General features: G+C 39.3%; 1 protein-coding gene across 6 annotated transcripts in view; it reads left to right on the forward strand.

Annotated features, from left to right (window-relative positions):
- The window catches only part of ATP11A (ATPase phospholipid transporting 11A), a 148,985-nt gene that overhangs the window by 69,195 nt on the left and 66,199 nt on the right, over positions 1-13,591 (forward strand). For 4 of the 6 annotated variants that reach the window (XM_061626660.1, XM_061626661.1, XM_061626663.1 and 1 more), the window contains exons 2-7: positions 2,300-2,422; positions 5,011-5,100; positions 6,129-6,209; positions 7,163-7,270; positions 11,280-11,408; positions 11,733-11,836. In XM_061626660.1, coding sequence (XP_061482644.1) covers positions 2,300-2,422; positions 5,011-5,100; positions 6,129-6,209; positions 7,163-7,270; positions 11,280-11,408; positions 11,733-11,836 — 635 coding nt within the window. The remainder of the gene's footprint in view (positions 1-2,299; positions 2,423-5,010; positions 5,101-6,128; positions 6,210-7,162; positions 7,271-11,279; positions 11,409-11,732; positions 11,837-13,591) is intronic. The other 2 variants (XM_061626659.1, XM_061626658.1) reach the window with 2 other exon arrangements.

The raw sequence follows: 13,591 nt of genomic DNA on the forward strand, positions 1-13,591 counted from the left end.
ATTCTAAAATTCCTGGTTGTTCATCATATGGTTCCTCCATGAATGAATCTGTCATCCTGGCATCTCTTTTATAGAGTTCTTCAGTGTATTGCTTCCATCTTCCTTTTATTTCATCTCGGTCTGTCAGTGTGTTCCCTTATTGATTGTTCAACATCCCTACTCTTGGTTTGAATTTCCATTTAATTGCTATAATCTTTTGGAATAGGGCTCTTGTTCTACCCTTTTTGTTGTCCTCTTCTATTTCCATAAAATAACCATTGTAATAGCTGTCTTTGTCCCTACCTACTAGTTGCTGTATTGTTGCATTTAGGGTTTCTATCTCCTTTTGCTTTTGTTTTCCTTCTCTCTGTAACCATTTTAAGAGTTTCTTCAGTCATCCATTGAGGTCTTTCTCTCTTTTTAACTAGAGGTATTGTCTTTTTGCATTCTTCCCTGATAATGTCCCTGACTTCAGTCCATAGTTCTTCTGGTTCTCTGTCAACTAAGTTTAAAGCCTCAAATCTGTTCCTTATGTGATCTTTATATTCTTCTGGGATGTTATTTAAATTGTATTTTGGCATTATGATTGCTTTGTTGGTCTTCTTTAGCTTTACTCTGATTTTCAATATTACCAGTTCGTGATCTGTACCGCAGTCTGCTCCTGGTCTTGTTTTTGCAGAAAGTATGGAACTTCTCCATCTTCTGCTACCAATTATATAATCAATTTGATTCCTATATTGACCGTTTGGTGATGTCCACGTGTACAGTCATCTTTTTGGTTGCTGAAAAAATGTGTTTGCAAGAAACAAATAATTGGCTTCACAGAATTCAATAAGTCTCTCTCCTGCTTCATTTCTATCACCTAAGCCCCATTTTCCCACAATTCCTAGTTCTTCTCTGTTTCCTACTTTTGCATTCCAGTCCCCCATGATTATCAGCACATCTTGTTTTGGTGTGTGATCAATTTCTTCTTGTACTTCTGCGTACAATCTCTCCAATACTTCTTTTTCTGCTTTTGCCGTTGGAGCGTAGACTTGGATGATGGTTATGTTAATAGGTTTCCCGTTTAATCTCATTAATATCACTCTCTCAGACCTTGTGTTATCGCTCCTAATTGCTTTTGCTACATCACTTCTCACAATTAAAGCAACCCCATTTCTTCTTGATTTCTCATTTCCTGCATTAAATATTTTGTAGTTGCCTGATTGAAAATGTCCCATTCCCGTCCATTTTAATTCACTCACACCAAGTATTGTAATGTTGATACGCTCCATTTCTTGCTTGACAATTTCTAACTTTCCCTGGTTCATGCTTCTCACATTCCATGTTCCTGTTGTGTGCATCATACAACTTCAGACTCTCCTTTCACATCTGTGTGCATCAGCCTCTGGGCTTCCTTTCGGCTTTGACCCAGCTGCATCATTAGTCACAGCACTACTCATACTTGTCCTTTCTTCTTCCCCAGTAGCTTGGTGAGTGCCGTCTGACCTGGGGTTCTCATCTTCCAGCACTATCTCATGTTGCATTTTGGATACTTTGTTCATAGGGTTTTCGTGGTAAGAGGTATTCAGAGGTGGTTTACCATTACTTTCCTCTGAGTTTGGGTTCATCTTAGTCTAGTGTCTCAGCTTTGACCATTCCGCCTTGGGTGCCCCTGCTAGAAGTGCAGCCTCTTGGTCTAGACTCCTGATGGCATTGCTCTCAGCTTCTTCAACACACTCAAACCCCCTCACCATGTTAAGGTATGCATCCTAGAGGGGGATGTGGTGAACTCCCCATATAAGCAGGGCTTCTTAGTCATTCCTTCTTTCTAGAAACAATACTACAACTATTTATTCCATACCTTAAAAACATGGAAGAACTTCAGAAGTGGCACCTCAACTCTGCTGTGTGACAAAGAGGAGAGAAACCCAAATGTTTGCCCTGGCAGTCTCGTAAAAGAACTCTTTGGATTGTGGCCTGCATGTTCAAGAAATGTTCTCAATATTCAGAGAGACGGGTTGTGTGTGTAATGTGAGGACAAAATATAAAACCAGTCATTAAGTATATAAGACTTGAATTGTGTGGGTTTGCCTTTATTGCTTTAGGGATAAGGACTTATTGAAAGTAATTAGAAGCAGGATTTTGGCAGCTCACTCATGTGCCATCTATGTATTCCTCAGGAGAAGATAGGCAAAGACTTAGGGGGATAGAATTTTAACTCCCCGATGAGAATGAAGGATCAACTGATGCTGTGAGACAGGGTAGCCAACTTGGTGTATGAGTAGTATTCGAACAGAACAACTGGCTGAACTAAAATGACACATTATTTCTTTCACAGTGTGCTGGAGAAGAGAATTGGGTGGACAATCGGACTATTTATGTTGGTCATCGTGAACCCCCTCCAGGTGCTGAAGCATACATTCCACAGAGGTATCCTGACAACAGAATAGTCTCCTCAAAGGTAGTGTGTATTTGTGTGTTGTGTAATTTGCCTAATACTTTGGTGGCCTCAATATCAGTCACGCCTGCTGTGCCTGTAATTAATTAAACATAACATGTTGTTTGTGATGAGGTGAGCTTCAGCCCTGTTGCGAAGATGGTAGGGATGCAGCCTTACATAGAGGAAGTCCAGGAACTCTTGTGAGGATGTGCTGCTGGTTTCAGTACTATATATGGCAGATGCAAGTAGGAGGCTGTGGAGGAGACAGCTCAGGCCTTTGCTCCAGTGCTGTGAGATGAGTCTGGGTAGTAGCAGTGGAACCAGGTGCTTGTTAATCCCCTCTATTTCTGAGGCCAAGCAGAGGAAAATCCAGGAGGCCCAAAGAGGGAACCATGACAGCTGTTGCATTTAAGCCTCCTTGCCACAGCTGGTGCGGCTCTAAACTACTACAAAATTGTGTGCATATAGACAAACTGCAACCAAGGTGATTAACATTAAATACAGTGAGCTATATCCTGTTATTTATCGTTCTTATCTGTATTTCTTGTTAGCTATATTTAAAAGAACCTTGGTTTTTATCTGTACAGAAAACTGATATAGGCACTTCATTTTGGCAAGCCATTTCCTGCATGTGACAGAAGAGCTGTCTGATTGTGTTACTGACTTAATATTTAGTGGAAATGTCACTTGCAGGTCGCATTGGAGCTCACTTGCTCAGAGGCAAGTCAGCAATGTTAGCTAGCTGTAGATGGAATATTAATAATGGCTTCTTGGAATTTTGTTGCAAGCATTCATGCGATATTGTGAATCAGACTGCTGGTTTCAAGTAGAGACCTCTATTGCTGATGGAAGGTGAATGAAGAGACAGGTGTGAGTAAGAGGTGTAACAGACTAACTACTGCTACTGCTATTGAGGATCATAGGAACTGAATATATCATCATCCCAGGCCAATATGAAGGGAAGTTAGTGTCCTATTCCTTTAGATTTAGGCTTGCCCAGAAGAAAGTCTAGCATGGAATCCAGCAAATGCTTCCCCTGTTCCAGGGGGCTGGGCCTACTGAAAAGGTCATAATCTCATAGGTAACCATTTGGGGGGGGGGGTGATAGGTGAATCCCTCTTGAATTGCCAGCACATTTTATTTATTTATTACATTTATATCCCACCTTTCCTCCAAGGAGTTCAAGGTGGTGCATATGGTTCTCTTAATAATAATAATAATAATAATAATAATAATAATAATAAATTAATAAATTTTATTTCTGAGTCGCCTATCTGGCCGAATCAACGGCCACTCTAGGCGACATACAATTTCATCAATAAATACAATAAAACCACAAAAATCATAATAATAATTAATAATATCAGTATTAAAACTAAACCACCCCAGAGGTCCCGTAGGCCTGCCTGAACAGCCAGGTTTTCAAGGCCCGGCGGAAACCTATCAGGGAAGGGGCATGGCGAAGATCGAAAGGAAGGGAATTCCAGAGGGTGGGGGCCACAGTCGAAAATGCCCTCTCTCTGGTCCGCACCAGCCTCACTATCCTAACTGGTGGGACCGAGAGAAGGTCTTGCGTGGCTGATCTCGTCAGGCGGCATAATTGGTGACTCTGGAGGCGCTCCTTCAGATAAACTGGGCCGAAACCGTATAGGGCTTTAAAGGTCAATACCAACACCTTGAATTGGGCCCGGTAAACAACTGGTAGCCAGTGTAGATCTGTCAACACCGGAGTGATATGATCACGGTGGCGGCTGTTCTTAATCAAACGTGCCGTCGCATTCTGTATCAGTTGCAATTTCTGGACTGTTTTCAAGGGTAACCCCACATAGAGCGCATTACAGTAGTCTAGGCGAGAGAAGACCATTTTATTATCACAACAACCCTGTGAAGTAGGTTGGGCTGAGAGGCTGTGACAGGCCCAGGGTAATCCAGCAAGCCTCATGGTGGAGTGGGGATTTGAACCCTGGTCTCCCAGGTTCTAGTCCAGCACTCTGACCACTACACCATGCTGGCAGCTACCCCCATGAGCCACCTAACCATGTATAAATTATGAAATTCCTTTCTTCAAAGAGATGTTCTCCTCTCAACAAGGAAGTCAGATATTTACTTCTGGGTCCCTTACTCATTTGTGATGTTAATTCTAGGCCCGCAGTGAACATTTTGCCACAGGATTGCTCTGTCTAAGCTTAGTTTCCCTACCTCCCAAAGTTTTTCTGTATATTCCTACCAACATCCCATCCCCTGTTCCTCAAATATTTGTCACAGCCAAATGCAAAAAAGTAGAAGTCCATCCCCTTTGAAAAGCTCAAATGTGATATGTCAGACTGGTTAATAATGCCACCTACTTGACTCAGTTTATGGAATTTACATATGATCATCATAATATTAGTTTGAAGATATGTTTTGTGTTTACTTACAGCAATAAATTTATACATGTCATTAATCGAGGCAAATTTAATCCTGCCAAAGTTCTGTATAAATCAAAATTTAGGCTTGATTAACTTTCTACATATAATTGCTTTTCCTTTTCTTTTTTTAAACAGTTCTAAATATGCCATTTGATATATGGTTTGTTATCATAAGCCCATTTCTGTCTCTTTTTCTTTTAGTACACTTTTTGGAACTTTGTCCCAAAGAATTTATTTGAGCAGTTCCGAAGAATAGCTAACTTTTATTTTCTCATCATTTTTCTTGTACAGGTAAGATATACCTGTTTCTATAGTTTTTTTTTAAAATAATTACAGTAAATAATAGAATATACATATCAGATCATTTTAATTCTAAAAGTGAATGTTTGATTCCTCAGGTATGTCTAATTTTGATAGGGATGGAAAAGGCAATTAAGATTTGTCAGAACGTGCTTCTGTCTTTACAGTTACTTATATCTCACCTTTCAGGAATGTACATCACTTTCCTATACATATACAAAGTGTACATAGAAATATATTTCTAACGGAGCAAGGTCTATGAATTGTTACTACAGGTCATTGGCAACCCACTCCACACACTATTCCATTTAGAATTTGGGGGGGCATGTGCCCCCCTTGCCCCTCTTGCTTACACCCTTGTATATATGTGTGTTAAATTAGATTAAATTAAATTAAATTAAGAACTTGTATCTAATCAAAACAATATAAGATGGACTATAAAACCAATTAGATACTTGGGTTAGAATCTAAAAGGTATTCCACTGCAAGGAGAAGAGAAGTGAATACTTAAACTTCCCATTTCCATATATATGACACTATTGAAGACTTTGGTACTCTTTGCATTGCTGTCGCTAGAGTAGTATCTTAAGGCCATTTTATACACTGATATGTGTTTAGCAAACGTGTTTGTAAACACTTGTATCAAGCAGGTACACTTATTTGGGATCTATGATTTCAGTATCCTGCTGAGTGTACGCTCAGTGGCAAACCAAATTTGCCTCTGCATGATGTATGCTGTTGCCCCTAATACCATGCCTTCTAGTAAGTAAGTTGTTGAATTAATCAGTGTGACTGAACTCTTCTAAGATGTTAAGGAAGTATCCAAGTTGTTAAAGAAGTGATGTGTTAATGTTCAAATTTTTCAGTTTTAATAATTACAGAGTACTTTATCAAAGGCTGTGCCTATTATTAACAAGGTTTTAAGACTTAATTTTTTTCAATGAATAATTTGAAAGCTCAGTGCTTTTATTTTTCTAATGCTGTCTTTTTAAAATGTGCAATAATTATTTGTTTTCCAGTTAATTATTGACACACCAACTAGTCCAGTGACAAGTGGGCTTCCACTTTTCTTTGTCATCACTGTAACAGCTATTAAACAGGTGAGAGCCTTGCCTATTGAAAGTGAAGCTAGTATAATCTCTGCATTTTTTAAAAAAATCCATTTTTATTTACCTGGAAACCAGCGCGCACACACACACACACACACACACATGTAGAAGAGTGGCCAATGCGGTGGCATGGTGCCGCAGAGTGTCCCTGCTGACAACGGTATCACTGCTGCTTCTCTGGATCACATAACCCATAACTCTGAATGCCCTAAAAGTAGCTCCCAGCTTTCGGTTCAATATGCCAGAAAACTGGTGCCCTTGTACCAGGCCTTGGGCCCTACACCAATCACACAACAATCAGCACCCTTATAATCAAGGGCAGAGTGATTCTGAGTTGTCCTGATCCTTTTGATGTTGAAGAAAAGGATGGTCTCTGTCTCCAGAAGTATATCTCAAAACAGGAAATATTGAAATGTCAGAAATAACTGGAAATATAAACATAAAAGTTCCTTTGTGTTATATGTTTGAGATTCAGCAGGTACCTTCTGTATTAACTTTCAAACATTTGCAGAAAGTTCTTCTTTGCCTCCAGGTTTCTGCAGGCAATTAAGAAAAACATTTTACATAATAGTCACCTGGTGATCTGTTTCAATTTTTGTGTGGTTTTTAAAATTGTATTATTGTTTAAATTTGTGTGGGTTTTTTATTGTATTATAATTGTTGTAAACTGCTTTGATAGTTTTTATGAAATTGCAGTATGCAAATATTTGTATGTATGAATGAATGAATAAAAATGTGAGTTGAGATGGAGTTGTCTCATTTTTTAAAAGAGCAAGCAGTCATTGTAATTTTTGGAACTCCTGCTGTCCTCTCTACCTCTTTTCCATCATACACTTCTATATTACAGTTTTTCCAATTACGTTGTAAATGTCTAATAAGCTAAATGATAAAGAGTTACTTTTTTTGTTTGGAATGCTAAATATTTAATTGGCTGTTTCATTTAGGGCTATGAAGACTGGCTTCGTCATAAAGCTGACAATGCAATGAACCAGTGTCCTGTTCATTTCATTCAACATGGTAAACTGGTTAGAAAGCAGAGCCATAAACTAAGAGTAAGTGTCATGTATCATTAAAAAATATTTCTTGGATTATTTCTTAGGTGTGTGTGTCAGAGAGAGGGGAGACTTTTCCAGCCAGCTTTTATTATTTGTGTCTTTAGTTGTTATCCCCCTGTTATAGTATGGCCTTTACAGAAGCCATAAGCATCTCCAGCTGTAACTAAGTGACATAACTTTTCTATAGTCAGAACCTTGCTGTATTAGCTATTATCTAATAACAGGAAAATAAAGAATTTTAAATATTCTGTGTTGTATCTGAGCAGTGTTCTGGTTGCACAGCGGGACTTCCTTCTCTCCTCATGTGCCCCAAAAATCTGCCCTAGAAGGTCCCCCAACCCTCTGGAGCGGATTTTGAGGGTATGTTGCAGGGGAGAGGAGGAAAAAGTTCTGTTGCGCAAGCAGAAGTCTGTGCCAGTAAAATGGCAGCATTGGATATAATCCTCTGTGATTACCAGAGTATAATATTCTCCATTGTATAAATTTGCCTTCTTTCTGCCCCCCTTATTTAATGAGTCCCACATAGCAGATGAGCTATGGCAGAATGGAGTTAAGTCTGTTATGAACCAGGATGAAGACTTTACTTCAGGAAGAGGATCAGAATGCAGATAATGGAGTAGCTAATTTTGACTCCTCATCTGTCACTAAAATATACAGTAGGGGTGATAGGAGGTGGATAAAGAGGGTCAGCATAAGAGGGCAGCATCTTGGTGGGCAGCATCATCTGTGGATGTTAAGTATTGAGTACACACGTGTACACTTTAAAATCAATTACTAAAAATCCAGCAGTGGTAGAAGGATTGCTCCTGGGAAGATGGTGCATGTGTGATACCGTCATGAATATGCCGTTTCATCTTGTTTGCCACAACTGCTGTTGCCAAAGGTTTTATCAGGGATTAGGATATTCCATATACTAAAATAAATTGCATCTTAGAAAGCACTTTCATATAGGAATTAATGCCTTTCAGTTCTGTAGTTCATAAAATGTGATAAGATATTGTGGTGTCTGAGGTATAAAAGCCAGGTAGCATCTCTCTGGCAGTAAAAATACAATAATAAACAAAATAATTAACTATTTGTTCCCCTTTAATAGTATTCCAAAATCTATTATCTGAGGCAGGAAACTTCACTCTGCCTAATGGTAGGGTTGGCCCTGCATGTACAAGCACATGCTTGAAATCACTATGTAGAATTCTGTACTGTAATGCTGTCAGTTGAATCCACTTTGTTAGTGCAGAGGAACCTACTCATTCAAGATTTTAAAAAGCAATTGGAGAGGCTGTTGACAAGGAAAACCTGAGGAGAGTGTGGAAGGCTAGTATTCTTGCAGACAGTAATTGTATCCTGTGATTCAAACTTTGCATCTCCTGAAGATAGTGAACCAATAGTTTTTCAGAGTTATATTTTCTTCTCTGAAAAAGTTAATAAAACTCTTGGGCCTCTCTCTCTGTCTGACTGATTCACTCTCATGATAAACTTTTGTGGTTTTATGATGTCTCTAAAGTGGCTTCTTGTCTAGGACTGTGATAGTTTTACCACTAACATAGAGGGCTCCTGTGGGTTTTGAATAGTGCAAAAGTGATAATCTTTGTAGATATCTTTCTCTCTTGGTCTAATGTCAGATTTATAAAGGAAAGAGAAACATAAAATGTCTCTGTGTGTGCATCTACTTATATCTATAAATCCATATACACAACATTTCCTTCAGTTTTCACCAACTACATCTCCATTTTAATATTGGTTACTACATGGCCCTAGTTCAGGGGTTAGGGAACCTGTGGCCCTCCAGATGTTGTTGCACTAAAGCTCCCATCAGCCCCAGCAAGCATGGCCAATGGTAAGGGACAGTAGGCCACTGAAACACAGGAATAGTCAGCTTTTGCTCTGGAAGCAGCTTTCTTGCTTTTCTAAAGTGTGTTTTAATCGCTGATTCCAGTGAATTCCCATGTGTGTTATAGGATATAAGTAGGGAAGCAGAGGACAAAGCCCTATATGCTAATAGACTATTCATTATTTAACAGTGCAATCCAAACCCAGGATCAACCAGCTTTCCTGGCTCAGCTGAGGCTACAGTAACATAAATCCCTCACCCCAGCTCAGCTGGCAGAAATTAAGCCATCTTAAGTCCCCAAAAAGGTGTGCTGAGGGCTCGTGGGAAGAGTGGGACAGGGCAGGGCAAGGAGAAACTTACACCTATTCCAAACCCCTTTCAGCTTGGTCACATGACAACCTGACAGACAAGGGCAATGTAAGACAAATTCCTACTGAACAGAGTTTGGAAGGAGGGTAACTTACGCCACCAGTCGTTACACCAGCTTTTTGTACTATGATTGCTCTGGAAGTGTAGATAGATAGATCTTTGTGTAGCCAAAACAACACCATCCACACAAAGGAACACCACCCACGAAATAGCACCATCCACACACAAGGAAAGGGCCATAGTTAGTGGCAGAGCATTTGTTTTGCGTGTGAAAGATCAGGTTCAATCCCTGGCATCTCCATGAAGGGCTAGAAAAGACTCCTGTCTGAAACCCTAGGGAGCTGCTGTCAGCCAGTGCAGACAATACTGAGCTAGATAGACCCATGGTCTGACTCGGTATAAGGCAGCTTCCCATCTTTCTGTGAGGGAGAGGTATCAGCAGGGTAAAGTGGATCTCAAAGTTTGTAGAAGTACAAAATCATTAGAAAGAAAAACTGAGGAGAACCCCCCCACCAAAACAGTCATAAAATCATAAAATAGTAGAGTTGGAAGGGGCCTATAAAGCCATCTAGTCCACACACACACCACATTCTATGCTCAGTGCTATTGGGGAAAGGGAATTAGGAGGAATGGAATGTCATTTCCTGGATGAAGGTATGGCTAGCTGGCTGGCTAGAACATTTGTTTTGTTGTATGTCCTACTTATGGTACTTATAAAATCAAAGTGGTCACAATGATTTTTATCATGAGGAACTAGTTGGTCTCCTAAGGATGAACTGTACATTTTCATGTGTCCTTTCCCTTACCTACATCTTAAAAAATAAACAGGAAAAATGGAGTAGTGGATCAATCTTAGTCCAAATGCATATAAACTGAAGGGATTTAATGCTGTCAAGTTTCTAAAATGCTCAGTTTGCTCTTTCATCATGTTTGTTGCCTTCCAAATTTTAACAAATCTAGTGTCTAAATTTAGACTGTGATCCTAGGAATATTGTTTTAGGGAGTAAGTCCCTTTGAACAGTAGAACTTATTCCTGAATAAACATGCACAGGAAAAGGATTATCACTTCCTTGTAAATTATGTTGGTTATATTTCTTTAAAAAGTTGTTTTGTTTGCCAAATAGGTCAGTGAGAAGCCTGTGAAAGATGATCTTATCTCATTCCTCTGGAGAGAGAGTTTTGCATATTATTTTACTCCAACAAAAGCATTAAAAATGACTGTATTTTTTTGTAGAAATGTGTTCACATTTTTCAGCCTGCTCTTTTTTAGACAGAGTTTAAAAAAACACACACCAAAAATTACCAAGAGGTGATTTTTTCTGAAAGAATGCTATAGGATTATTTTGTACGTTTCGTTAAAGTTTTTGTTTCTTTTAAAAGCTTGCAGTCCTAAAAATTAAAGATGTTGAAATGTTGCCTATGTTCACATAATCTGCAAAAGTATATACTAACTCTGTTACTGAATGCGTAATCTTTGTATATTTGTAATTAATCACTGTTGTCAATTCTTTTAACATCTGAAGGTATACTTTTAAACAACTTTTAACATCTGACAGTAGACTTATTAGTGTAGTAGGAACTGACAGTGTAACCCTAAGCATGTTTATTTGGAAGTAAGTCGTTGTGTTGAATAGAGTTTTCTCTCATATAAGGTGTATAGAATTGCAGCCTCAGTCAAAAAGACAAAGGCAACTATAAGGAAGATGTCAATAGCAACAATGGATTTTTTTTAAAAAAAACACTCTTTGGGTGGACAGCTTAAATTTCTTATTTTAACAGTGATTTCTCACCCATTCCTCCTTCTAGGTTGGAGATATTGTAATGGTAAAAGAAAATGAAACATTCCCTTGTGACTTGATACTTTTGTCTAGTAGTAGAGCAGATGGAACATGTTTTGTTACAACAGCAAGTTTGGATGGCGAGTCAAGTCATAAGGTAATAACTTTGATAAAATGTCAATGTAAGACCAAAGATAGATGTTGAATCTTCTCTTATACTAAATGAAAGTATCTATGAATTACTATTAGGGGGAATAGCTTAAACGTCCTACCCCTACAGCAATTTGGTTTATTTTGTAGTGTGCTAGGGCAACCTTCTAGAAAGTATTTAGTCTTGCAGAATTTTACCAGGTAAAGAGAATTTACTGCTTGACTATTACATCCTGACAGAAGCTGTTTTTTTCACTTTCAGAGCTTTCACTTATGTTTCATAAATACTGTGATAAATATACATGATATTGAATTTTCTTGTCTTTTCTAGACATATCATGCTGTCCAAGATACAAAAGCCTTTCAAAGCGAACAGGATATTGACACCCTGCATGCTACCATTGAATGTGAACAACCGCAGCCTGATCTTTATAAGTAAGAATATGTAGTAATTATTTCCTCAAGTGTTGATTGTGCAACAATTCAAGCAGAGTATTTAGGACAGTTGAACTGGTTCCTGTCTCTTTCTTTGTCTCTCTTCCCTCAGAGAACCATTTGTGCCTTTTTATTTCATCTTGGTGGGTAGAAAGAGCACACCGTAATGCTTGAATAAGTGTCTGTGACTGATATTATGTGAGAATGTTTTGAGTGACACTGTATTTGGGATAGATTGAGCCCATGATTAGAGAGATGAATGGAGGCTGGAACATCTCCAACGACAACTTCCAGATACCTGCTTTCCCAGATGCCAACCAGAGAAAGAACAGGAAGTGCCTTGAAGAAGAAGCGCCTGTTTGAGGGTTGGAACTGCTGTTGCTTGTTTTGCATGGTGGCTGCTCTGCCACCCATTCTGATACTCAATTCAGTCAGCAGAAACTACTACACATAGGTGTGGGGTTTTGAATCAGCAGAACTGGTTTTTGTATAGATGAGGGTTCGTAATAAATAAATATCCCTATATGAATTGCAAGTGTTAGATTGAGGTGCTCTTGTGGTACAATTCAGTTTCTGGTAAAAAAGGTGTATCTGGAAGCACTCTTAAGAAAGGTTTAGGAACTCAGGTTTAGGAACTCAGAGTTAGCTTTCTCCTAGCATCCTCATTCCTTTTTTCCCTCTGGCCCTATATAACATCAGTGCATCCAGAGAAATCTTTCCCTTTCTTTCCTCTCCCAAGGCGCCCCACTCATGTCTGTTGCACAGATATCCTCCCACTAGCCCTCCAGCAATGCATTGTTCTGCTGAGAGCCCCCTAGGTGTGAGACAGGGGGGTTGTAATCATTGAAGCAGCTCAGAATGAGAGGCTGAATTTGATGCTTGGTCACGGTGGGGATGGAAGAGTTTATTATACAGCCACAAGAGTGGCTGCATACTATAGCCAGCGTGGATTTTTCACATTCCGCAATGTTAAATTGAAAATACCCCGCCTTTCCATTCTGATGCTTCCCATAAGCTCATTGAAAACAAAACCTTACAAAATTTATAGTCCTGAACTCAGAAACGCTTGTTTAACAACCCTGGAAATGTTCATGGTGATAAACAAAACAGTCAGGAAGAGTCTAGAGTTCAAAGTCTAGAGAGAGAGAAAAAAAAACAGAGCCCTTTTGGACTTTTTTCTCTCAGAGTTCTCATAATCTGTTGAAATTCATTAAAAATCAGCCATGGCCACAGAGTACCTGTAATCCTGTTACTGACCCTGCCCCATACTCTGACCTTCATCTTCTGCAGTTTAAAAGTTTTAAAAAAATGTCTGGCTGATTTTTAATTAATTTAATAATTTTTGGCTTGAACTCAATGATAATGTTGGGCATGCTCAGTAAGAACCAACTGTCAGTGTTCTAAAAGCCAGACTCCCAGCTGCTTGGCATGGCTCATCAGGAGGCCACACCCACATCACACCTTTATTTCACATGAGACAGTCATGGCTTACCTCAGAGAATCCTGGGAAGTGTAGTTTGTGAAGGGTGCTAAGAGGAGACTCCTATTCCCCTGAGAGAGCACCAGTGGCCAGACTGGTTTAACAGTCCCCTTCTCTGACTGAAGATCTGTGAGGGGAACAGGGCATCTCCTAGCAACTCTCAGCACCCTTCACTAACTACACTTCCCAGGATTCTTTGGGAGAAGCCATGACTGTCCAAAGTGAAATAAAAGTCTGGTGTGGATATGGGCAGGGACAGCTTTGGTTTAAATTTG

The sequence above is a fragment of the Rhineura floridana genome, chromosome 5, assembly GCF_030035675.1.
Source record: "Rhineura floridana isolate rRhiFlo1 chromosome 5, rRhiFlo1.hap2, whole genome shotgun sequence".
Taxonomy (NCBI): Eukaryota; Metazoa; Chordata; class Lepidosauria; order Squamata; family Rhineuridae; genus Rhineura; species Rhineura floridana.